The sequence below is a fragment of the Salmo salar genome, chromosome 16 (assembly GCF_965601325.2).
Source record: "Salmo salar chromosome 16, fSalSal1, whole genome shotgun sequence".
Lineage (NCBI taxonomy): Eukaryota > Metazoa > Chordata > Actinopteri > Salmoniformes > Salmonidae > Salmo > Salmo salar.
Window position 1 is genome coordinate 56,986,073 of NC_138306.1, and position 24,896 is coordinate 57,010,968.

At 61.4% G+C, this 24,896-nt stretch overlaps 1 protein-coding gene across 1 annotated transcript in view; it reads left to right on the forward strand.

Moving 5' to 3' along the window:
• The first annotated feature begins 1,078 nt into the window (after positions 1–1,078).
• LOC106574124 (sushi, nidogen and EGF-like domains 1) overlaps positions 1,079–24,896 on the forward strand; it is a 125,135-nt gene continuing 101,317 nt past the window's right edge. The window contains exon 1 of the mRNA XM_045697462.2: positions 1,079–1,964. Within this exon, the coding sequence (XP_045553418.1) occupies positions 1,731–1,964 (234 nt within the window). The 5' untranslated portion in view covers positions 1,079–1,730. The remainder of the gene's footprint in view (positions 1,965–24,896) is intronic.

The following is a 24,896-nucleotide window of genomic DNA, read 5'->3' on the forward strand; positions in this document are numbered from 1 at the left end:
ACCTGGTACCCCTGTTATTACCTCATACCCCTGTTATTACTTCATACCCCTGTTATTACCTCGTACCCCTGTTATTACCTCATACCCCTGTTATTACCTCATACCCCTGTTATTACCTCACACCCCTGTTATTGCCTGGTACCCCTGTTATTGCCTGGTACCCCTGTTATTACCTCATACCCCTGTTATTACCTCATACCCCTGTTATTGCCTGGTACCCCTGTTATTACCTCGTACCCCTGTTATTACTTCATACCCCTGTTATTGCCTGGTACCCCTGTTATTACCTCATACCCCTGTTATTACGTCATACCCCTGTTATTACCTCATACCCCTGTTATTACCTGGTACCCCTGTTATTACCTCATACCCCTGTTATTACCTCATACCCCTGTTATTGCCTCATACCCCTGTTATTACCTCATACCCCTGTTATTGCCTGGTACCCCTGTTATTACCTCATACCCCTGTTATTGCCTGGTACCCCTGTTATTACCTCATACCCCTGTTATTGCCTGGTACCCCTGTTATTACCTCATACCCCTGTTATTACCGGGTACCCTTGCTATTACCTCATACTCCTGTTATTACCTCATACCCCTACACATCAACTCGGTACTGGTACCCCCTGTATATAGCCATGTTATTACCTCGTACCCCTACACGTCAACTCGGTACTGGTACCCCCTGTATATAGTCATGTTATTACCTGGTTTAAACATACTCTGGTATGCCTAGGTAGATGTACAGAGTCAAGATAAGATGAGAGGAAAACTGTCCGCGGTGAAGTGTGTAACCTGTTCAGTCTGACATGCTAAAGGTACATTATCTGTACAGACTCAGAGTAAAGGGTTAAGCCAAAGAGGAGAGGGAGAAGCCTTGTCAGAGTTTCTAAAGCACTCCTTTGATTATCATAGGTCCGCCCAGTGGTTATCCAGTTACCGGCCCTCTGCTATACCATTGGCCGACATTCACTCATTATGCGAGGTAGTGAATCCCAAGGGGGGGTGGGGCCTAGCAGAGCTGAAAGAACTCCTTTGGCAGGCAGAATAGAGCTTTTATTGAAGATATTTCTAACCCTAACCATCAGGGACCAAATCGCTGGGATTGTAAAAAAAAAATATATAATTTATTTTTATTTTTTTAACTCTGCTCCCCCTTTTCTTTCAGTCTTTCCCTCATTTGATTTCTGTGAGACGAAGCAGCAGCACAGCTTTACAAACCAACGAAGCAACCAGCAAGGCAAGGAATCTATCCCCTTGTCTCAGACAAACAGCACAACTAAGAGAGAGAGAGAGAGAGAGAGAGAGAGAGAGAGAGAGAGAGAGAGAGAGAGAGAGAGAGAGAGAGAGAGAGAGAGAGAGAGAGAGAGAGAGCGCAAGACAACGCAGGAGATTTAAAGGGCTGCTGTTGCTGCAGCTGTGAAAGGTTCCTGCTCTCCTATTTTGCTGATACCCCAGGTGTTCTTCTACCCTACCCTCTGATACCCTAGGTGTTCTGCTACCCTACCCTCTGATACCCTCTGATACCCTCTGCCTGCTGTGACTGTCCCTGTCACCTCATTCCCTGGGAGAGAGAAAGGAAGAAGGACAGAGAGAGAAAGAGAGAGTCACAACACTGAAGATTTAAAGAGCTGCTGGTGTAGAAGACGAGATACTGTCCTCTCCTGTCCTCTCCTGTCCTCCTGTTCTGCTGCCTGCCTAGAGGCTGAAGCTGAGAGTCTGAGGGCCATGGTGAAGATGCCTGTACCTGGAGCCCTGCTACCCTGCCTCTGCACCCTGCTCTGCCTGAACCTGCTGCTCCTCCCTGGGACGGTCGAATCGGTGGTACCCCTGGAAGACTTCTACCCTTTCGGCCAGGACTGGGGGGACTCCCAAACCATCTCCCAGGATGATGGCGGCTCGGGGCTGCTGGAGATCTCTGTAGCTTTTCCCTTCTTCGGTGACAGACACTCTGGACTCTACGTGAGTAAAGGGGAGCGGAGTGTGCGACTTATGCAGGAGAATGTTTCAATCATGATAACCCGGTGCTTCCAGCAGTACGTGGGAGAGTTGGTGTGGGGGGGCTGAGAGTGTGTTGGGGGGGGGGGGGGGGGGGGGGGCTGAGAGTGTGTGTGTGGGGGGGCTGAGAGTGTGTGTGGGGGGGGGGGGCTGAGAGTGTGTGTGTGGGGGGGCTGAGAGTGTGTTGGGGGGGGGCTGAGAGTGTGTGTGTGGGGGGGCTGAGAGTGTGTGTGGGGGGGGCTGAGAGTGTGTGTGTGGGGGGGCTGAGAGTGTGTGTGTGGGGGGGGGCTTAGAGTGTGTGTGGGGGGGATGAGAGTGTGTGGGGGGGATGAGAGTGTGTGTGGGGGGGGGGGGCTGAGAGTGTGTGTGGGGGAGGCTGAGAGTGTGTTGGGGCTGAGAGTGTGTGTGGGGGGGCTGAGAGTGTGTGGGGGGGGCTGAGAGTGTGTGTGGGGGGGGGCTGAGAGTGTGTTGGGGCTGCGAGTGTGTGTGGGGGGGCTGAGAGTGTGTGTGTGGGGGGGCTGAGAGTGTGTGTGTGGTGGGGCTGAGAGTGTGTGGGGGGGCTGAGAGTGTGTTGGGGGCTGAGAGTGTGTGTGGGGGGGCTGAGAGTGTGTGTGGGGGGGCTGAGAGTGTGTGTGGGGGGGGCTGAGAGTGTGTGTGGGGGGGCTGAAAGTGTGTTGTGGGGGGCTGAGAGTGTGTGTGGGGGGCTGAGAGTGTTGTGGGGGGCTGAGAGTGAGTGTGGGGGGGCTGACAGTGTGTTGGGGCTGAGTGTGTGTGTGTGGGGGGGAGCTGAGAGTGTGTTGGGGGGGCTGAGAGTGTGTTGGGGGGCTGAGAGTGTGTGTGGGGGGGCTGAGAGTGTGTGTGGGGGGGGCTGAGAGTGTGTGGGGGGGGGCTGAGAGTGTGTGTGGGGGGGGCTGAGAGTGTGTGTGTGGGGGGGCTGAGAGTGTGTGTGTGGGGGGGCTGAGAGTGTGTGGGGGGGGCTGAGAGTGTGTGGGGGGGGGCTGAGAGTGTGTTGGGGCTGAGAGTGTGTGTGGGGGGGGCTGAGAGTGTGTGTGTGGGGGGGGCTGAGAGTGGTGTGTGGGGGGGCTGAGAGTGTGTGTGGGGGGGCTGAGAGTGTGTGTGGGGGGGCTGAGAGTGTGTGGGGGGGGCTGAGAGTGTGTGATTGGGGGGGCTGAGAGTGTGTTGGGGCTGAGAGTGTGTGTGGGGGGGGCTGAGAGTGTGTGTGGGGGGGCTGAGAGTGTGTGTATGGGGGGCTGAGAGTTTGTGTGGGGGGGCTGAGAGTGTGTGGGGGGGCTGAGAGTGTGTGTGGGGGGGCTGAGAGTTTGTGTGGGGGGGCTGAGAGTTTGTGTGGGGGGGCTGAGAGTGTGTGGGGGGGCTGAGAGTGTGTGGGGGGGCTGAGAGTGTGCGGGGGGGCTGATAGTGTGTGGGTGGGCTGAGAGTGTGTGTGGGGGGGCTGATAATGTGTGTGGAGGGGGCTGAGAGTGTGAGTGGGGGCTGAGAGTGTGTGTGGGGGGACTGATAGTGTGTGGGGGGGGGCTGAGAGTGTGTGTGGGGGGCTGAGAGTGTGTGTGGGGGGGCTGAGAGTGTGTTGGGGGGCTGAGAGTGTGTGTGGGGGGGGCTGAGAGTGTGTGTGGGGGGGCTGAGAGTGTGTGTGGGGGGGCTGAGAGTGTGTGTGGGGGGGCTGAGAGTGTGTGTGGGGGGCTGAGAGTGAGTGTGTGGGGGGGGCTGAGAGTGGGTGTGGGGGGGCTGAGAGTGTGTTGGGGGGCTGAGAGTGTGTGTGGGGGGGCTGAGAGTGTGTGTGTGGGGGGGGCTGAGAGTGTGTGTGTGGGGGGGCTGAGAGTGTGTGTGGGGGGGGCTGAGAGTGTGTGTGGGGGGGGCTGAGAGTGTGTGTGGGGGGGCTGAGAGTGTGTGTGGGGGGGCTGAGAGTGTGTGTGGGGGGGCTGAGAGTGTGTGTGGGGGGGCTGAGAGTGTGTGTGGGGGGGCTGAGAGTGTGTGTGGGGGGGCTGAGAGTGTGTGTGGGGGGGCTGAGAGTGTGTGTGGGGGGGCTGAGAGTGTGTGTGGGGGGGCTGAGAGTGTGTGTGGGGGGGCTGAGAGTGTGTGTGGGGGGGCTGAGAGTGTGTGTGGGGGGGCTGAGAGTGTGTGGGGGGGCTGAGAGTGTGTGGGGGGGGCTGAGAGTGTGTGTGGGGGGGCTGAGAGTGTGTGTGGGGGGGCTGAGAGTGTGTGTGGGGGGGCTGAGAGTGTGTGTGGGGGGGCTGAGAGTGTGTGTGGGGGGCTGAGAGTGTGTGTGGGGGGGCTGAGAGTGTGTGTGGGGGGGCTGAGAGTGTGTGTGGGGGGGCTGAGAGTGTGTGTGGGGGGCTGAGAGTGTGTGTGGGGGGGCTGAGAGTGTGTGTGGGGGGGCTGAGAGTGTGTGTGGGGGGGCTGAGAGTGTGTGTGGGGGGGCTGAGAGTGTGTGTGGGGGGGCTGAGAGTGTGTGTGGGGGGGCTGAGAGTGTGTGTGGGGGGGGCTGAGAGTGGGTGTGGGGGGGCTGAGAGTGTGTGTGGGGGGGCTGAGAGTGTGTGTGGGGGGGCTGAGAGTGTGTGTGGGGGGGGCTGAGAGTGTGTGTGGGGGGGCTGAGAGTGTGTGTGGGGGGGCTGAGAGTGTGTGTGGGGGGGCTGAGAGTGTGTGTGGGGGGGCTGAGAGTGTGTGTGGGGGGGCTGAGAGTGTGTGTGGGGGGGCTGAGAGTGTGTGTGGGGGGGCTGAGAGTGTGTGGGGGGGCTGAGAGTGTGTGTGGGGGGGCTGAGAGTGTGTGTGGGGGGGCTGAGAGTGTGTGTGGGGGGGCTGAGAGTGTGTGTGGGGGGGCTGAGATGTGTGTGGGGGGGCTGAGAGTGTGTGTGGGGGGGCTGAGAGTGTGTGTGGGGGGGCTGAGAGTGTGTGGGGGGGCTGAGAGTGTGTGTGGGGGGGCTGAGAGTGTGTGTGGGGGGGCTGAGAGTGTGTGTGGGGGGGCTGAGAGTGTGTGTGGGGGGGCTGAGAGTGTGTGTGGGGGGCTGAGAGTGTGTGTGGGGGGCTGAGAGTGTGTGGGGGGGCTGAGAGTGTGTGTGTGGGGGGGCTGAGAGTGTGTGTGGGGGGGCTGAGAGTGTGTGTGGGGGGGCTGAGAGTGTGTGTGGGGGGGCTGAGAGTGTGTGTGGGGGGGCTGAGAGTGTGTGTGGGGGGGCTGAGAGTGTGTGTGGGGGGGCTGAGAGTGTGTGTGGGGGGGCTGAGAGTGTGTGTGGGGGGGCTGAGAGTGTGTGGGGGGGCTGAGAGTGTGTGTGGGGGGCTGAGAGTGTGTGTGGGGGGGCTGAGAGTGTGTGTGGGGGGGCTGAGAGTGTGTGTGGGGGGGCTGAGAGTGTGTGTGGGGGGGCTGAGAGTGTGTGTGGGGGGGCTGAGAGTGTGTGTGGGGGGGCTGAGAGTGTGTGTGGGGGGGCTGAGAGTGTGTGTGGGGGGGCTGAGAGTGTGTGTGGGGGGGCTGAGAGTGTGTGTGGGGGGGCTGAGAGTGTGTGTGGGGGGGCTGAGAGTGTGTGTGGGGGGGCTGAGAGTGTGTGTGGGGGGGCTGAGAGTGTGTGTGGGGGGGCTGAGAGTGTGTGTGGGGGGGCTGAGAGTGTGTGTGGGGGGGCTGAGAGTGTGTGTGGGGGGGCTGAGAGTGTGTGTGGGGGGGCTGAGAGTGTGTGTGGGGGGCTGAGAGTGTGTGTGGGGGCTGAGAGTGTGTGTGGGGGGGCTGAGAGTGTGTGTGGGGGGGCTGAGAGTGTGTGTGGGGGCTGAGAGTGTGTGTGGGGGGGGCTGAGAGTGTGTGTGGGGGGGCTGAGAGTGTGTGTGGGGGGCTGAGAGTGTGTGTGGGGGGGCTGAGAGTGTGTGTGGGGGGCTGAGAGTGTGTGTGGGGGGGCTGAGAGTGTGTGTGGGGGGCTGAGAGTGTGTGTGGGGGGGCTGAGAGTGTGTGTGGGGGGCTGAGAGTGTGTGTGGGGGGGCTGAGAGTGTGTGTGGGGGGGCTGAGAGTGTGTGTGGGGGGGCTGAGAGTGTGTGTGGGGGGCTGAGAGTGTGTGTGGGGGGGCTGAGAGTGTGTGTGGGGGGGCTGAGAGTGTGTGTGGGGGGGCTGAGAGTGTGTGTGGGGGGGCTGAGAGTGTGTGTGGGGGGGCTGAGAGTGTGTTGGGGGGGCTGAGAGTGTGTGTGGGGGGCTGAGAGTGTGTGTGGGGGGGCTGAGAGTGTGTGTGGGGGGGCTGAGAGTGTGTGTGGGGGGGCTGAGAGTGTGTGTGGGGGGGCTGAGAGTGTGTGTGGGGGGGCTGAGAGTGTGTGTGGGGGGGCTGAGAGTGTGTGTGGGGGGGCTGAGAGTGTGTGTGGGGGGCTGAGAGTGTGTGTGGGGGGGCTGAGAGTGTGTGTGGGGGGGCTGAGAGTGTGTGTGGGGGGGCTGAGAGTGTGTGTGGGGGGGCTGAGAGTGTGTGTGGGGGGGCTGAGAGTGTGTGTGGGGGGCTGAGAGTGTGTGTGGGGGGGCTGAGAGTGTGTGTGGGGGGGCTGAGAGTGTGTGTGGGGGGGCTGAGAGTGTGTGTGGGGGGGCTGAGAGTGTGTGTGGGGGGCTGAGAGTGTGTGTGGGGGGGCTGAGAGTGTGTGGGGGGGCTGAGAGTGTGTGTGGGGGGGCTGAGAGTGTGTGGGGGGGCTGAGAGTGTGTGTGGGGGGGCTGAGAGTGTGTGTGGGGGGCTGAGAGTGTGTGTGGGGGGGCTGAGAGTGTGTGTGGGGGGGCTGAGAGTGTGTGTGGGGGGGCTGAGAGTGTGTGTGGGGGGGCTGAGAGTGTGTGTGGGGGGGCTGAGAGTGTGTGTGGGGGGGCTGAGAGTGTGTGTGGGGGGGCTGAGAGTGTGTGTGGGGGGGCTGAGAGTGTGTGTGGGGGGCTGAGAGTGTGTGTGGGGGGGCTGAGAGTGTGTGTGGGGGGGCTGAGAGTGTGTGTGGGGGGGCTGAGAGTGTGTGTGGGGGGGCTGAGAGTGTGTGTGGGGGGGCTGAGAGTGTGTGTGGGGGGGCTGAGAGTGTGTGTGGGGGGGCTGAGAGTGTGTGTGGGGGGGCTGAGAGTGTGTGGGGGGGCTGAGAGTGTGTGGGGGGGCTGAGAGTGTGTGTGGGGGGGCTGAGAGTGTGTGTGGGGGGGCTGAGAGTGTGTGTGGGGGGGCTGAGAGTGTGTGTGGGGGGCTGAGAGTGTGTGTGGGGGGGCTGAGAGTGTGTGTGGGGCTGAGAGTGTGTGTGGGGGGGCTGAGAGTGTGTGTGGGGGGGCTGAGAGTGTGTTGGGGCTGAGAGTGTGTGTGGGGGGGCTGAGAGTGTGTGTGGGGGGGCTGAGAGTGTGTGTGGGGGGGCTGAGAGTGTGTGTGGGGGGGCTGAGAGTGTGTGTGGGTGGGGGGGGCTGAGAGTGTGTGTGGGGGGCTGAGAGTGTGTGTGGGGGGGGCTGAGAGTGTGTGTGGGGGGGCTGAGAGTGTGTGTGGGGGGGCTGAGAGTGTGTGTGGGGGGGCTGAGAGTGTGTGTGGGGGGGGCTGAGAGTGTGTGTGGGGGGGGCTGAGAGTGTGTGTGGGGGGGCTGAGAGTGTGTGTGGGGGGGCTGAGAGTGTGTGTGTGGGGGGGGCTGAGAGTGTGTGTGGGGGGGCTGAGAGTGTGTGTGGGGGGGCTGAGAGTGTGTGTGGGGGGGCTGAGAGTGTGTGTGGGGGGGCTGAGAGTGTGTGTGGGGGGGCTGAGAGTGTGTGTGGGGGGGCTGAGAGTGTGTGGGGGGGCTGAGAGTGTGTGTGGGGGGGCTGAGAGTGTGTGTGGGGGGGCTGAGAGTGTGTGTGGGGGGGCTGAGAGTGTGTGGGGGGGCTGAGAGTGTGTGGGGGGGCTGAGAGTGTGTGTGGGGGGGCTGAGAGTGTGTGTGGGGGGGCTGAGAGTGTGTGTGGGGGGCTGAGAGTGTGTGTGGGGGGCTGAGAGTGTGTGGGGGGGCTGAGAGTGTGTGTGGGGGGGCTGAGAGTGTGTGTGGGGGGCTGAGAGTGTGTGTGGGGGGGCTGAGAGTGTGTGTGGGGGGGCTGAGAGTGTGTGTGGGGGGGCTGAGAGTGTGTGTGGGGGGGCTGAGAGTGTGTGTGGGGGGGCTGAGAGTGTGTGTGGGGGGGCTGAGAGTGTGTGTGGGGGGGCTGAGAGTGTGTGTGGGGGGGCTGAGAGTGTGTGTGGGGGGGCTGAGAGTGTGTGTGGGGGGGCTGAGAGTGTGTGTGGGGGGGCTGAGAGTGTGTGTGGGGGGGCTGAGAGTGTGTGTGGGGGGGGCTGAGAGTGTGTGTGGGGGGGCTGAGAGTGTGTGTGGGGGGGCTGAGAGTGTGTGTGGGGGGGCTGAGAGTGTGTGGGGGGGCTGAGAGTGTGTGTGGGGGGGCTGAGAGTGTGTGTGGGGGGGCTGAGAGTGTGTGTGGGGGGGCTGAGAGTGTGTGGGGGGGGCTGAGAGTGTGTGTGGGGGGGCTGAGAGTGTGTGTGGGGGGGCTGAGAGTGTGTGTGGGGGGCTGAGAGTGTGTGTGGGGGGGCTGAGAGTGTGTGTGGGGGGGCTGAGAGTGTGTGTGGGGGGCTGAGAGTGTGTGTGGGGGGGGCTGAGAGTGTGTGTGGGGGGGCTGAGAGTGTGTGTGGGGGGGCTGAGAGTGTGTGTGGGGGGGCTGAGAGTGTGTGTGGGGGGGCTGAGAGTGTGTGTGGGGGGGCTGAGAGTGTGTGTGGGGGGGCTGAGAGTGTGTGTGGGGGGGCTGAGAGTGTGTGTGGGGGGGCTGAGAGTGTGTGTGGGGGGGCTGAGAGTGTGTGTGGGGGGGCTGAGAGTGTGTGTGGGGGGGCTGAGAGTGTGTGTGGGGGGGCTGAGAGTGTGTGTGGGGGGGCTGAGAGTGTGTGTGGGGGGGCTGAGAGTGTGTGTGGGGGGGCTGAGAGTGTGTGTGGGGGGGCTGAGAGTGTGTGTGGGGGGGCTGAGAGTGTGTGTGGGGGGGCTGAGAGTGTGTGTGGGGGGGCTGAGAGTGTGTGTGGGGGGGCTGAGAGTGTGTGTGGGGGGGCTGAGAGTGTGTGGGGGGGCTGAGAGTGTGTGTGGGGGGGCTGAGAGTGTGTGTGGGGGGGCTGAGAGTGTGTGTGGGGGGGCTGAGAGTGTGTGTGGGGGGCTGAGAGTGTGTGTGGGGGGGCTGAGAGTGTGTGTGGGGGGGCTGAGAGTGTGTGTGGGGGGGCTGAGAGTGTGTGTGGGGGGGCTGAGAGTGTGTGTGGGGGGGCTGAGAGTGTGTGTGGGGGGGCTGAGAGTGTGTGTGGGGGGGCTGAGAGTGTGTGTGGGGGGGCTGAGAGTGTGTGTGGGGGGGCTGAGAGTGTGTTGGGGCTGAGAGTGTGTGTGGGGGGGGCTGAGAGTGTGTGTGGGGGGGCTGAGAGTGTGTGTGGGGGGGCTGAGAGTGTGTGTGGGGGGGCTGAGAGTGTGTGTGGGGGGGCTGAGAGTGTGTGTGGGGGGCTGAGAGTGTGTGGGGGGGGCTGAGAGTGTGTGTGGGGGGGCTGAGAGTGTGTGTGGGGGGGCTGAGAGTGTGTGTGGGGGGGGCTGAGAGTGTGTGTGGGGGGGCTGAGAGTGTGTGTGGGGGGGCTGAGAGTGTGTGTGGGGGGGCTGAGAGTGTGTGTGGGGGGGCTGAGAGTGTGTGTGGGGGGGCTGAGAGTGTGTGTGGGGGGGCTGAGAGTGTGTGTGGGGGGGCTGAGAGTGTGTGTGGGGGGGCTGAGAGTGTGTGTGGGGGGGCTGAGAGTGTGTGTGGGGGGGCTGAGAGTGTGTGTGGGGGGGCTGAGAGTGTGTGTGGGGGGCTGAGAGTGTGTGTGGGGGGGCTGAGAGTGTGTGTGGGGGGGCTGAGAGTGTGTGTGGGGGGGCTGAGAGTGTGTGTGGGGGGGCTGAGAGTGTGTGTGGGGGGGCTGAGAGTGTGTGTGGGGGGGCTGAGAGTGTGTGGGGGGGCTGAGAGTGTGTGTGGGGGGGCTGAGAGTGTGTGTGGGGGGGCTGAGAGTGTGTGTGGGGGGGCTGAGAGTGTGTGTGGGGGGGCTGAGAGTGTGTGTGGGGGGGCTGAGAGTGTGTGTGGGGGGGCTGAGAGTGTGTGTGGGGGGCTGAGAGTGTGTGTGGGGGGGCTGAGAGTGTGTGTGGGGGGGCTGAGAGTGTGTGTGGGGGGGCTGAGAGTGTGTGTGGGGGGGCTGAGAGTGTGTGTGGGGGGGCTGAGAGTGTGTGTGGGGGGGCTGAGAGTGTGTGTGGGGGGGCTGAGAGTGTGTGTGGGGGGGCTGAGAGTGTGTGTGGGGGGGCTGAGAGTGTGTGTGGGGGGGCTGAGAGTGTGTGTGGGGGGGCTGAGAGTGTGTGTGGGGGGGCTGAGAGTGTGTGTGGGGGGGCTGAGAGTGTGTGTGGGGGGGCTGAGAGTGTGTGTGGGGGGGCTGAGAGTGTGTGTGGGGGGGCTGAGAGTGTGTGTGGGGGGGCTGAGAGTGTGTGTGGGGGGGCTGAGAGTGTGTGTGGGGGGGCTGAGAGTGTGTGTGGGGGGGCTGAGAGTGTGTGGGGGGCTGAGAGTGTGTTGGGGCTGAGAGTGTGTGTGGGGGGGCTGAGAGTGTGTGTGGGGGGGCTGAGAGTGTGTGTGGGGGGGCTGAGAGTGTGTGTGGGGGGGCTGAGAGTGTGTGTGGGGGGGCTGAGAGTGTGTGTGGGGGGGCTGAGAGTGTGTGTGGGGGGGCTGAGAGTGTGTGTGGGGGGCTGAGAGTGTGTGTGGGGGGCTGAGAGTGTGTGTGGGGGGGCTGAGAGTGTGTGTGGGGGGGCTGAGAGTGTGTGTGGGGGGGCTGAGAGTGTGTGTGGGGGGGCTGAGAGTGTGTGTGGGGGGGCTGAGAGTGTGTGTGGGGGGGCTGAGAGTGTGTGTGGGGGGCTGAGAGTGTGTGTGGGGGGGCTGAGAGTGTGTGTGGGGGGGCTGAGAGTGTGTGTGGGGGGGCTGAGAGTGTGTGTGGGGGGGCTGAGAGTGTGTGTGGGGGGGCTGAGAGTGTGTGTGGGGGGGCTGAGAGTGTGTGTGGGGGGGCTGAGAGTGTGTGTGGGGGGGCTGAGAGTGTGTGTGGGGGGGCTGAGAGTGTGTGTGGGGGGGCTGAGAGTGTGTGTGGGGGGGCTGAGAGTGTGTGTGGGGGGGCTGAGAGTGTGTGTGGGGGGGCTGAGAGTGTGTGTGGGGGGGCTGAGAGTGTGTGTGGGGGGGCTGAGAGTGTGTGTGGGGGGGCTGAGAGTGTGTGTGGGGGGGCTGAGAGTGTGTGTGGGGGGGCTGAGAGTGTGTGTGGGGGGGCTGAGAGTGTGTGTGGGGGGGCTGAGAGTGTGTGTGGGGGGGCTGAGAGTGTGTGTGGGGGGGCTGAGAGTGTGTGTGGGGGGCTGAGAGTGTGTGTGGGGGGGCTGAGAGTGTGTGTGGGGGGGCTGAGAGTGTGTGTGGGGGGGCTGAGAGTGTGTGTGGGGGGGCTGAGAGTGTGTGTGGGGGGGCTGAGAGTGTGTGTGGGGGGCTGAGAGTGTGTGTGGGGGGGCTGAGAGTGTGTGTGGGGGGGCTGAGAGTGTGTGTGGGGGGGCTGAGAGTGTGTGTGGGGGGGCTGAGAGTGTGTGTGGGGGGGCTGAGAGTGTGTGTGGGGGGGCTGAGAGTGTGTGTGGGGGGGCTGAGAGTGTGTGTGGGGGGGCTGAGAGTGTGTGTGGGGGGGCTGAGAGTGTGTGTGGGGGGGCTGAGAGTGTGTGTGGGGGGGCTGAGAGTGTGTGTGGGGGGGCTGAGAGTGTGTGTGGGGGGGCTGAGAGTGTGTGTGGGGGGGCTGAGAGTGTGTGTGGGGGGGCTGAGAGTGTGTGTGGGGGGGCTGAGAGTGTGTGTGGGGGGGCTGAGAGTGTGTGTGGGGGGCTGAGAGTGTGTGTGGGGGGCTGAGAGTGTGTGTGGGGGGGCTGAGAGTGTGTGTGGGGGGGCTGAGAGTGTGTGTGGGGGGGCTGAGAGTGTGTGTGGGGGGGCTGAGAGTGTGTGTGGGGGGGCTGAGAGTGTGTGTGGGGGGGCTGAGAGTGTGTGTGGGGGGGCTGAGAGTGTGTGTGGGGGGGCTGAGAGTGTGTGTGGGGGGGCTGAGAGTGTGTGTGGGGGGGCTGAGAGTGTGTGTGGGGGGCTGAGAGTGTGTGTGGGGGGGCTGAGAGTGTGTGTGGGGGGGCTGAGAGTGTGTGTGGGGGGGCTGAGAGTGTGTGTGGGGGGGCTGAGAGTGTGTGTGGGGGGGCTGAGAGTGTGTGTGGGGGGGCTGAGAGTGTGTGTGGGGGGGCTGAGAGTGTGTGTGGGGGGCTGAGAGTGTGTGTGGGGGGGCTGAGAGTGTGTGTGGGGGGGCTGAGAGTGTGTGTGGGGGGGCTGAGAGTGTGTGTGGGGGGGCTGAGAGTGTGTGTGGGGGGGCTGAGAGTGTGTGTGGGGGGGGCTGAGAGTGTGTGTGGGGGGGCTGAGAGTGTGTGTGGGGGGGCTGAGAGTGTGTGTGGGGGGGGCTGAGAGTGTGTGTGGGGGGGCTGAGAGTGTGTGTGGGGGGGCTGAGAGTGTGTGTGGGGGGGCTGAGAGTGTGTGTGGGGGGGCTGAGAGTGTGTGTGGGGGGGCTGAGAGTGTGTGTGGGGGGGCTGAGAGTGTGTGTGGGGGGCTGAGAGTGTGTGTGGGGGGGCTGAGAGTGTGTGTGGGGGGGCTGAGAGTGTGTGTGGGGGGGCTGAGAGTGTGTGTGGGGGGGCTGAGAGTGTGTGTGGGGGGGCTGAGAGTGTGTGTGGGGGGCTGAGAGTGTGTGTGGGGGGGCTGAGAGTGTGTGTGGGGGGGCTGAGAGTGTGTGTGGGGGGGCTGAGAGTGTGTGTGGGGGGGCTGAGAGTGTGTGTGGGGGGGCTGAGAGTGTGTGTGGGGGGGCTGAGAGTGTGTGTGGGGGGGCTGAGAGTGTGTGTGGGGGGGCTGAGAGTGTGTGTGGGGGGCTGAGAGTGTGTGTGGGGGGGCTGAGAGTGTGTGTGGGGGGGCTGAGAGTGTGTGTGGGGGGGCTGAGAGTGTGTGTGGGGGGGCTGAGAGTGTGTGTGGGGGGCTGAGAGTGTGTGTGGGGGGGCTGAGAGTGTGTGTGGGGGGGCTGAGAGTGTGTGTGGGGGGGCTGAGAGTGTGTGTGGGGGGGCTGAGAGTGTGTGTGGGGGGGCTGAGAGTGTGTGTGGGGGGGCTGAGAGTGTGTGTGGGGGGGCTGAGAGTGTGTGTGGGGGGGCTGAGAGTGTGTGTGGGGGGGCTGAGAGTGTGTGTGGGGGGGCTGAGAGTGTGTGTGGGGGGGCTGAGAGTGTGTGTGGGGGGGCTGAGAGTGTGTGTGGGGGGGCTGAGAGTGTGTGGGGGGGCTGAGAGTGTGTGTGGGGGCTGAGAGTGTGTGGGGGGGCTGAGAGTGTGTGTGGGGGGGCTGAGAGTGTGTGTGGGGGGCTGAGAGTGTGTGTGGGGGGGCTGAGAGTGTGTGTGGGGGGGCTGAGAGTGTGTGTGGGGGGGCTGAGAGTGTGTGTGGGGGGGCTGAGAGTGTGTGTGGGGGGGCTGAGAGTGTGTGTGGGGGGCTGAGAGTGTGTGTGGGGGGGCTGAGAGTGTGTGTGGGGGGGCTGAGAGTGTGTGGGGGGGCTGAGAGTGTGTGTGGGGGGCTGAGAGTGTGTGTGGGGGGGCTGAGAGTGTGTGTGGGGGGGCTGAGAGTGTGTGTGGGGGGGCTGAGAGTGTGTGTGGGGCTGAGAGTGTGTGGGGGGGCTGAGAGTGTGTGTGGGGGGGCTGAGAGTGTGTGTGGGGGGGCTGAGAGTGTGTGTGGGGGGGCTGAGAGTGTGTGTGGGGGGGCTGAGAGTGTGTGTGGGGGGGCTGAGAGTGTGTGTGGGGGGGCTGAGAGTGTGTGTGGGGGGGCTGAGAGTGTGTGTGGGGGGGCTGAGAGTGTGTGTGGGGGGGCTGAGAGTGTGTGTGGGGGGGCTGAGAGTGTGTGTGGGGGGGCTGAGAGTGTGTGTGGGGGGGCTGAGAGTGTGTGTGGGGGGGCTGAGAGTGTGTGGGGGGGCTGAGAGTGTGTGTGGGGGGCTGAGAGTGTGTGTGGGGGGGCTGAGAGTGTGTGTGGGGGGGCTGAGAGTGTGTGTGGGGGGGCTGAGAGTGTGTGTGGGGGGGCTGAGAGTGTGTGTGGGGGGGCTGAGAGTGTGTGTGGGGGGGCTGAGAGTGTGTGTGGGGGGGCTGAGAGTGTGTGTGGGGGGGCTGAGAGTGTGTGTGGGGGGGCTGAGAGTGTGTGTGGGGGGGCTGAGAGTGTGTGTGGGGGGGCTGAGAGTGTGTGTGGGGGGGCTGAGAGTGTGTGTGGGGGGCTGAGAGTGTGTGTGGGGGGGCTGAGAGTGTGTGTGGGGGGGCTGAGAGTGTGTGGGGGGGCTGAGAGTGTGTGGGGGGGCTGAGAGTGTGTGTGGGGGGGCTGAGAGTGTGTTGGGGCTGAGAGTGTGTGTGGGGGGGCTGAGAGTGTGTGTGGGGGGGCTGAGAGTGTGTGTGGGGGGGCTGAGAGTGTGTGTGGGGGGGGCTGAGAGTGTGTGTGGGGGGGCTGAGAGTGTGTGTGGGGGGGCTGAGAGTGTGTGTGGGGGGGCTGAGAGTGTGTGTGGGGGGCTGAGAGTGTGTGTGGGGGGGCTGAGAGTGTGTGTGGGGGGGCTGAGAGTGTGTGTGGGGGGGCTGAGAGTGTGTGTGGGGGGGCTGAGAGTGTGTGTGGGGGGGGCTGAGAGTGTGTGTGGGGGGGCTGAGAGTGTGTGTGGGGGGGCTGAGAGTGTGTGTGGGGGGGCTGAGAGTGTGTGTGGGGGGGCTGAGAGTGTGTGTGGGGGGCTGAGAGTGTGTGTGGGGGGGCTGAGAGTGTGTGTGGGGGGGCTGAGAGTGTGTGTGGGGGGGCTGAGAGTGTGTGTGGGGGGGCTGAGAGTGTGTGTGGGGGGGCTGAGAGTGTGTTGGGGGGCTGAGAGTGTGTGTGGGGGGGCTGAGAGTGTGTGTGGGGGGGCTGAGAGTGTGTGTGGGGGGGCTGAGAGTGTGTGTGGGGGGGCTGAGAGTGTGTGTGGGGGGGCTGAGAGTGTGTGTGGGGGGGCTGAGAGTGTGTGTGGGGGGGCTGAGAGTGTGTGTGGGGCTGAGAGTGTGTGTGGGGGGGCTGAGAGTGTGTGGGGGGGCTGAGAGTGTGTGGGGGCTGAGAGTGTGTGTGGGGGGGCTGAGAGTGTGTGTGGGGGGGCTGAGAGTGTGTGTGGGGGGGCTGAGAGTGTGTGTGGGGGGGCTGAGAGTGTGTGTGGGGGGGCTGAGAGTGTGTGTGGGGGGGCTGAGAGTGTGTGTGGGGGGGCTGAGAGTGTGTGTGGGGGGGCTGAGAGTGTGTGTGGGGGGGCTGAGAGTGTGTGTGGGGGGCTGAGAGTGGGTGTGGGGGGGCTGAGAGTGTGTTGGGGCTGAGAGTGTGTGTGGGCTGAGAGTGTGTGGGGGGGCTGAGAGTGTGTGGGGGGGCTGAGAGTGTGTTGGGGCTGAGAGTGTGTGTGGGGGGGGCTGAGAGTGTGTGTGGGGGGGCTGAGAGTGTGTGTGGGGGGGCTGAGAGTGTGTGGGGGGGCTGAGAGTGTGTGTGGGGGGGGCTGAGAGTGTGTGTGGGGGGGCTGAGAGTGTGTGTGGGGGGGCTGAGAGTGTGTGTGGGGGGGCTGAGAGTGTGTGTGGGGGGGCTGAGAGTGTGTGTGGGGGGGCTGAGAGTGTGTGTGGGGGGGCTGAGAGTGTGTGTGGGGGGGCTGAGAGTGTGTGTGGGGGGGCTGAGAGTGTGTGTGGGGGGCTGAGAGTGTGTGTGGGGGGGCTGAGAGTGTGTGTGGGGGGGCTGAGAGTGTGTGTGGGGGGGCTGAGAGTGTGTGTGGGGGGCTGAGAGTGTGTGTGGGGGGGCTGAGAGTGTGTGTGGGGGGGCTGAGAGTGTGTGTGGGGGGCTGAGAGTGTGTGTGGGGGGGCTGAGAGTGTGTGTGGGGGGGCTGAGAGTGTGTGTGGGGGGCTGAGAGTGTGTGTGGGGGGGCTGAGAGTGTGTGTGGGGGGGCTGAGAGTGTGTTGGGGCTGAGAGTGGTGTGGGCTGAGAGTGTGTGGGGGGGCTGAGAGTGTGTGTGGGGGGCTGAGAGTGTGTGTGGGGGGGCTGAGAGTGTGTGTGGGGGGGCTGAGAGTGTGTGTGGGGGGGCTGAGAGTGTGTGTGGGGGGGCTGAGAGTGTGTGTGGGGGGGCTGAGAGTGTGTGTGGGGGGGCTGAGAGTGTGTGTGGGGGGGCTGAGAGTGTGTGTGGGGGGGCTGAGAGTGTGTGTGGGGGGCTGAGAGTGTGTGTGGGGGGGCTGAGAGTGTGTGTGGGGGGGCTGAGAGTGTGTGTGGGGGGCTGAGAGTGTGTGTGGGGGGCTGAGAGTGTGTGTGGGGGGGCTGAGAGTGTGTGGGGGGGCTGAGAGTGTGTGTGGGGGGCTGAGAGTGTGTGTGGGGGGGCTGAGAGTGTGTGTGGGGGGGCTGAGAGTGTGTGTGGGGGGGCTGAGAGTGTGTGTGGGGGGCTGAGAGTGTGTGTGGGGGGGCTGAGAGTGTGTGTGGGGGGGCTGAGAGTGTGTGTGGGGGGGCTGAGAGTGTGTGTGGGGGGGCTGAGAGTGTGTGTGGGGGGGGCTGAGAGTGTGTGTGGGGGGGGCTGAGAGTGTGTGTGGGGGGGCTGAGAGTGTGTGTGGGGGGGCTGAGAGTGTGTGTGGGGGGGCTGAGAGTGTGTGTGGGGGGGCTGAGAGTGTGTGTGGGGGGCTGAGAGTGTGTGTGGGGGGCTGAGAGTGTGTGTGGGGGGGCTGAGAGTGTGTGTGGGGGGGCTGAGAGTGTGTGTGGGGGGGCTGAGAGTGTGTGTGGGGGGGCTGAGAGTGTGTGTGGGGGGGCTGAGAGTGTGTGTGGGGGGGCTGAGAGTGTGTGTGGGGGGGCTGAGAGTGTGTGTGGGGGGGCTGAGAGTGTGTGTGGGGGGGCTGAGAGTGTGTGTGGGGGGGCTGAGAGTGTGTGTGGGGGGGCTGAGAGTGTGTGTGGGGGGGCTGAGAGTGTGTGTGGGGGGGCTGAGAGTGTGTGTGGGGGGGCTGAGAGTGTGTGTGGGGGGCTGAGAGTGTGTGTGGGGGGGCTGAGAGTGTGTGTGGGGGGGCTGAGAGTGTGTGTGGGGGGCTGAGAGTGTGTGTGGGGGGGCTGAGAGTGTGTGTGGGGGGGCTGAGAGTGTGTGTGGGGGGGCTGAGAGTGTGTGTGGGGGGGCTGAGAGTGTGTGTGGGGGGGCTGAGAGTGTGTGTGGGGGGGCTGAGAGTGTGTGTGGGGGGCTGAGAGTGTGTGGGGGGGCTGAGAGTGTGTGTGGGGGGGCTGAGAGTGTGTGTGGGGGGGCTGAGAGTGTGTGTGGGGGGGCTGAGAGTGTGTGTGGGGGGGCTGAGAGTGTGTGTGGGGGGGCTGAGAGTGTGTGTGGGGGGCTGAGAGTGTGTGTGGGGGGGCTGAGAGTGTGTGTGGGGGGGCTGAGAGTGTGTGTGGGGGGGCTGAGAGTGTGTGTGGGGGGGCTGAGAGTGTGTGTGGGGGGGCTGAGAGTGTGTGTGGGGGGGCTGAGAGTGTGTGTGGGGGGGCTGAGAGTGTGTGTGGGGGGGCTGAGAGTGTGTGTGGGGGGGCTGAGAGTGTGTGTGGGGGGGCTGAGAGTGTGTGTGGGGGGGCTGAGAGTGTGTGTGGGGGGGCTGAGAGTGTGTGTGGGGGGGCTGAGAGTGTGTGTGGGGGGGCTGAGAGTGTGTGTGGGGGGGCTGAGAGTGTGTGTGGGGGGGCTGAGAGTGTGTGTGGGGGGGCTGAGAGTGTGTGTGGGGGGGCTGAGAGTGTGTGTGGGGGGGCTGAGAGTGTGTGTGGGGGGGCTGAGAGTGTGTGTGGGGGGGCTGAGAGTGTGTGTGGGGGGGCTGAGAGTGTGTGTGGGGGGGCTGAGAGTGTGTGTGGGGGGGCTGAGAGTGTGTGTGGGGGGGCTGAGAGTGTGTGTGGGGGGGCTGAGAGTGTGTGTGGGGGGGCTGAGAGTGTGTGTGGGGGGGCTGAGAGTGTGTGTGGGGGGGCTGAGAGTGTGTGTGGGGGGGCTGAGAGTGTGTGGGGGGGCTGAGAGTGTGTGTGGGGGGGCTGAGAGTGTGTGTGGGGGGGCTGAGAGTGTGTGTGGGGGGGCTGAGAGTGTGTGTGGGGGGCTGAGAGTGTGTGTGGGGGGGCTGAGAGTGTGTGTGGGGGGGCTGAGAGTGTGTGTGGGGGGGCTGAGAGTGTGTGTGGGGGGGCTGAGAGTGTGTGTGGGGGGCTGAGAGTGTGTGTGGGGGGGCTGAGAGTGTGTGTGGGGGGGCTGAGAGTGTGTGTGGGGGGGCTGAGAGTGTGTGTGGGGGGGCTGAGAGTGTGTGTGGGGGGGGCTGAGAGTGTGTGTGGGGGGGCTGAGAGTGTGTGTGGGGGGGCTGAGAGTGTGTGTGGGGGGCTGAGAGTGTGTGTGGGGGGGCTGAGAGTGTGTGTGGGGGGGCTGAGAGTGTGTGTGGGGGGGCTGAGAGTGTGTTGGGGGGCTGAGAGTGTGTGTGGGGGGGCTGAGAGTGTGTGTGGGGGGGCTGAGAGTGTGTGTGGGGGGGCTGAGAGTGTGTGTGGGGGGGCTGAGAGTGTGTGTGGGGGGGGCTGAGAGTGTGTGTGGGGGGGCTGAGAGTGTGTGTGGGGGGCTGAGAGTGTGTGTGGGGGGGCTGAGAGTGTGTGTGGGGGGGCTGAGAGTGTGTGTGGGGGGGCTGAGAGTGTGTGTGGGGGGCTGAGAGTGTGTGTGGGGGGGCTGAGAGTGTGTGTGGGGGGGCTGAGAGTGTGTGTGGGGGGCTGAGAGTGTGTGTGGGGGGGCTGAGAGTGTGTGTGGGGGGGCTGAGAGTGTGTGTGGGGGGCTGAGAGTGTGTGTGGGGGGCTGAGAGTGTGTGGGGGGGCTGAGAGTGTGTGTGGGGGGGCTGAGAGTGTGTGTGGGGGGGCTGAGAGTGTGTGTGGGGGGGCTGAGAGTGTGTGTGGGGGGGCTGAGAGTGTGTGGGGGGGCTGAGAGTGTGTGGGGGGGGCTGAGAGTGTGTGTGGGGGGGCTGAGAGTGTGTGTGGGGGGGGCTGAGAGTGTGTGTGGGGGGGCTGAGAGTGTGTGTGGGGGGCTGAGAGTGTGTGTGGGGGGCTGAGAGTGTGTGTGGGGGGGCTGAGAGTGTGTGTGGGGGGGCTGAGAGTGTGTGTGGGGGGGCTGAGAGTGTGTGTGGGGGGGCTGAGAGTGTGTGTGGGGGGGCTGAGAGTGTGTGTGGGGGGGCTGAGAGTGTGTGTGGGGGGCTGAGAGTGTGTGTGGGGGGGCTGAGAGTGTGTGTGGGGGGGCTGAGAGTGTGTGTGGGGGGGCTGAGAGTGTGTGGGGGGGCTGAGAGTGTGTGTGGGGGGGCTGAGAGTGTGTTGGGGGGGCTGAGAGTGTGTGTGGGGGGGCTGAGAGTGTGTGTGGGGGGGCTGAGAGTGTGTGTGGGGGGCTGAGAGTGTGTGTGGGGGGGCTGAGAGTGTGTGTGGGGGGGCTGAGAGTGTGTGTGGGGGGGCTGAGAGTGTGTGTGGGGGGCTGAGAGTGTGTGTGGGGGGGCTGAGAGTGTGTGTGGGGGGGCTGAGAGTGTGTGTGGGGGGGCTGAGAGTGTGTGTGGGGGGGCTGAGAGTGTGTGTGGGGGGGCTGAGAGTGTGTGTGGGGGGGCTGAGAGTGTGTGTGGGGGGGCTGAGAGTGTGTGTGGGGGGCTGAGAGTGTGTGTGGGGGGGCTGAGAGTGTGTGTGGGGGGGCTGAGAGTGTGTGTGGGGGGGGCTGAGAGTGTGTGTGGGGGGGCTGAGAGTGTGTGTGGGGGGCTGAGAGTGTGTGTGGGGGGGCTGAGAGTGTGTGTGGGGGGGCTGAGAGTGTGTGTGGGGGGGGCTGAGAGTGTGTGTGGGGGGGCTGAGAGTGTGTGTGGGGGGGCTGAGAGTGTGTGTGGGGGGGCTGAGAGTGTGTGTGGGGGGGCTGAGAGTGTGTGTGGGGGGGCTGAGAGTGTGTGTGGGGGGGCTGAGAGTGTGTGTGGGGGGGGCTGAGAGTGTGTGTGGGGGGGCTGAGAGTGTGTGTGGGGGGGCTGAGAGTGTGTGTGGGGGGGCTGAGAGTGTGTGTGGGGGGGCTGAGAGTGTGTGTGGGGGGGCTGAGAGTGTGTGTGGGGGGGCTGAGAGTGTGTGTGGGGGGGCTGAGAGTGTGTGTGGGGGGGGCTGAGAGTGTGTGTGGGGGGGGCTGAGAGTGTGTGTGGGGGGGCTGAGAGTGTGTGTGGGGGGGCTGAGAGTGTGTGTGGGGGGGGCTGAGAGTGGGTGTGGGGGGGCTGAGAGTGTGTGTGGGGGGGCTGAGAGTGTGTGTGGGGGGGGCTGAGAGTGTGTGTGGGGGGGCTGAGAGTGTGTGTGTGGGGGGGCTGAGAGTGTGTGTGGGGGGCTGAGAGTGTGTGTGTGGGGGGGCTGAGAGTGTGTGTGGGGGGGCTGAGAGTGTGTGTGGGGGGGCTGAGAGTGTGTGTGGGGGGGCTGAGAGTGTGTGTGGGGGGGCTGAGAGTGTGTGTGGGGGGGCTGAGAGTGTGTGTAGGGGGGTTTGGTGGGGTGTATTGGACAGAAAGGCAGTCCGATGTGGTTTAGGGTTGTGTAAGACCACTGGGAGAAGGGTTCTGTTACATATCAGAGCAGTGTGTGTGTGTGTGTGTGTGTGTGTGTGTGTGTGTGTGTGTGTGTGTGTGTGTGTGTATGTGTGAGTGTGTGTGTGTGTGTGTGTGTGTGTGTGTGTGTATTTAACTATACTAAGTCCCGACAAGAATAGTAAACAAACAACTGGGGACATTTTGGGGGGTTTAGGGTTAAGTTTAGAATTATGTTAAGGGCTAGGATTAGGTTTAGGGTTAGGAGCTAGGATTAGGTTTAGGGTTAGGAGCTAGGATTAGGTTTAGGGTTAGGAGCTAGGATTAGGTTTAGGGTTAAGGTTAGAATTAGTTTTAGGGTTAGAATTAGAATTATGTTTAGGGCTAGGATTAGGTTTAGGGCTATGAGCTAGGATTAGGTTTAGGGTTATGAGCAAGGATTAGGTTTAGGGTTAGGAGCTAGGATTAGGTTTAGGGTTAGGAGCTAGGATTAGGTTTAGGGTTAGGTTTAGGGTTAGGTTTAGGGTTAGGAGCTTGGATTAGGTTTAGGGTTAGGAGCTAGGATTAGGTTTAGGGTTAGGAGCTAGGATTAGGTTTAGGGTTAGGAGCTAGGATTAGGTTTAGGGTTAAGGTTAGAATTAGTTTTAGGGTTAGAATTAGAATTATGTTTAGGGCTAGGATTAGGTTTAGGGCTATGAGCTAGGATTAGGTTTAGGGTTATGAGCAAGGATTAGATTTAGGGTTAGGAGCTAGGATTAGGTTTAGGGTTAGGAGCTAGGATTAGGTTTAGGGTTAGGAGCTAGGATTAGGTTTAGGGTTAGGAGCTAGGATTAGGTTTAGGGTTAAGGTTAGAATTAGATTTAGGGTTAGAATTAGAATTATGTTTAGGGCTAGGATTAGGTTTAGGGCTATGAGCTAGGATTAGGTTTAGGGTTATGAGCAAGGATTAGGTTTAGGGTTAGGAGCTAGGATTAGGTTTAGGGTTAGGAGCTAGGATTAGGTTTAGGGTTAGGAGCTAGGATTAGGTTTAGGGTTAGGTTTAGGGTTAGGTTTAGGGTTAGGAGCTTGGATTAGGTTTAGGGTTAGGAGCTAGGATTAGGTTTAGGGTTAGGAGCTAGGATTAGGTTTAGGGTTAGGAGCTAGGATTAGGTTTAGGGTTAAGGTTAGAATTAGTTTTAGGGTTAGAATTAGAATTATGTTTAGGGCTAGGATTAGGTTTAGGGCTATGAGCTAGGATTAGGTTTAGGGTTATGAGCAAGGATTAGATTTAGGGTTAGGAGCTAGGATTAGGTTTAGGGTTAGGAGCTAGGATTAGGTTTAGGGTTAGGAGCTATGATTAGGTTTAGGGTTAGGAGCTAGGATTAGGTTTAGGGTTAAGGTTAGAATTAGTTTTAGGGTTAGAATTAGAATTATGTTTAGGGCTAGGATTAGGTTTAGGGCTATGAGCTAGGATTAGGTTTAGGGTTAGGAGCTAGGATTAGATTTAGGGTTAGGAGCTAGGATTAGGGTTAGGAACTAGGATTAGGTTTAGGATTAAGGTTAGAATTAGTTTTAGGGTTAGAATTATTTTAAAGGCTAGGATTAGGTTTAGGGTTAGGTTTAGGATTAGGTTTAGGGTTAGGAGCTAGGATTAGGTTTAGGATTAGGTTTAGGGTTAGGAGCTAGGATTAGGTTTAGGATTAGGTTTAGGGTTAGGTTTAGGGTATCCCCCTTTCCTAACAAATTACACAACATATACACACAAGTCTACGTAGGAATGAATTAAGACTGTGCGTGTGAGATATTTGTGACCTGTTGCCACAATAAAAGGTCGTCCAGTGAAGAACAAACACCATTGTAAATACAGCCCATGTTTATGCTTATTTATTTTCCCTTTTGTACTTTAACTATTTCCACATCGTTACAACACTGTATATATACATAATATGACATTTGAAATGTCTTAATTCTTTTGGAACTTGTTTGACTGTAATATTTACTGTTCATTTGTGTTGTTTATTTCACTTTTGTTTATTATTTACTTCACTTGCTTTGGCGATGTAAACACGTTTCCCATGCCAATAAAGCCCCTTATATTGAATTGAGCGAGAGAGAGAAACAGTGAGTGAGTGAGTCAGTGAGACAGAGAGTCAGTGAGACAGAGACACAGTAAAGAGACAGTGTTAGAATGACAGAGAGAGAGAGAGTAAGAGAGAAGAGAGAGAGAAAGAAAGAAAGAAAGAAAGAAAGAAAGGAAGAGAGAGAGAGAGAGAGAGAGAGAGAGAGAGAGAGAGAGAGAGAGTGGTGAGACCTATAGGTGAGAAAGGGAAAGACTGAGTGAGGGAAAGACTGTGTGTATATGCTGGTGTGAGGAAGCTTAGTGGTTTGACAGTGCTTTGATCTGAGCTTGTCTTGTACGGGGTTTAGTTCCAACACATGGAGAAGCCAAAGCGCCTTTAAATCAACACCACCTGTTGGGGCTGTGCCTGCATCCGCGTTCAACCTCCCAATACCCCCTGTCCCCTCCTCTGCCATCCCCCTCTCTCCCTCCCCTCCGATCCCTCACTTCCCTCCTCTCCTTCTCTCCCTCCCCTACTCTCCAAATCCTCTCTCCCTCCCCTCCGATCCCTCACTTCCCTCCTCCCCTTCTCTCCCTCCCCTACTCTCCAAATCCTCTCTCCCTCCTTTCTAATCCCTCACGCCCCTCCTCTCCCTCCCCTCTTCTCCAAACCTGCTCTCCCCTCCTCTCTGATTACCCCCCCCCCCCCACCCCCTCTACCCCGTTCTCTCTCTTTTACTGCTGCAGTACAGGCTGAGGCTGAGGTACCATGGCAACAAAAGGCGAGGTCATAGGTCAGTGTTCTAATGTAAGCCTCCAGTCCGGCTGGTGAGTGATGTCTTTGTGAAAGGAACCAATGCAGTGATAGTGACAAACACATACAGATACAGGGTCAGAAATATCACAACATGCCCTGACTTGACGTGTCCTGTGTCCTGCTTTAGTTATGACCCAGTACATATCGTTTTAATTTAGCTTCAGGCATCCGGGTGCATCGCTCGTGAGGTTATAGTGTCCCAATGCAACTACGCTGTCGATCGACAGACACAGGGTCAGACAGGCCATGACACGCCAGAGCTGAGCATACTGTCATTATTATACCCAATACTATTTTAATAGGTGTCTGTAGCCCTGTCCTTGTGTCCTTGTGTCCCTGTGTCCCTGTGTCCCTGTGTCCCTGTGTCCTTGTGTCCCTGTGTCCTGTGTCCTGTGTCCTTGTGTCCTTGTGTCCCTGTGTCCCTGTGTCCTTGTGTCTTGTGTCCTGTTGTCTTGTGTCCTGTATCCTTGTGTCCTTGTGTCCTTGTGTCCCTGTGTCCCTGTGTCCTGTGTCCTTGTGTCCTGTATCCTTGCGTCCCTGTGTCCTTGTGTCCCTGTGTCCCTGTGTCCCTGTGTCCTTGTGTCCCTGTGTCCCTGTATCCTTGTGTCCCTGTGTCCTTGTGTCCCTGTGTCCCTGTGTCCTTGTCCTCCTCCCCATCCCCCTCCCCCTCCCCCCTCTCCTCCTCTCTCCTCCTCCTCCCCCTCCCCCCTCCTCCTCTCACCTCCCCATCCTCCTCCCCCTCCCCCTCTCCTCCTCTCTCCTCCCCATCCTCCTCCCCCTCCCCTCCTCCTCTCTCCCCCCCTCTCCTCCCCCTCCCCCTCTCCTCCTCTCTCCTCCCCATCCTCCTCCTCCTCCTCCTCTTGATAGCCCAGTAGGGGTCTTCCCAGCAGACCTCAGTCCAGCTGTTCGATCTGAGTGGCCGATTCCAGAACGCAGATGCATCTGCAAATCAATGCAGCCCTCAGATGAACTAATCTTACGGACGGCTGTCTGGCATAAAGAGAGAGTAGAGGAACGGAGGAAGATATACAGAGATGCAGTCAGTCAGGAAAAGAAAATGGGAATAGAGAAAAGGTCACAACTAAAGGAAGTGATAAAAGACAAACACTGATTGGTAAACATGACAGTGTACAGTACGAGAGGGTGTTGTCACGGACAGAACTGGAGTTGTAGTTTCTCACACACACACACACACACACAAAGAGAGAGAGAGCGAGAGAGAGAGAGAGAGAGAGAGAGAGAGAGGAGAGAGAGAGAGATGGGAGAGAGAGAGGGAGGAGACAGAGAGAGAGAGAGAGTGAGAGAGAGAGATGGGGAGAGAGAGGGAAGAGACAGAGAGACAGAGAGAGAGAGAGAGAGAGAGATAGGGAGAGAGAGATGGGAGAGAGAGGGGAGGAGACAGAGAGAGAGGGAGAGAGACAGAGAGAGAGAGAGAGACAGAGAGAGGGAGAGAGAGAGAGGGAGGGAGACAGAGAGAGAGAG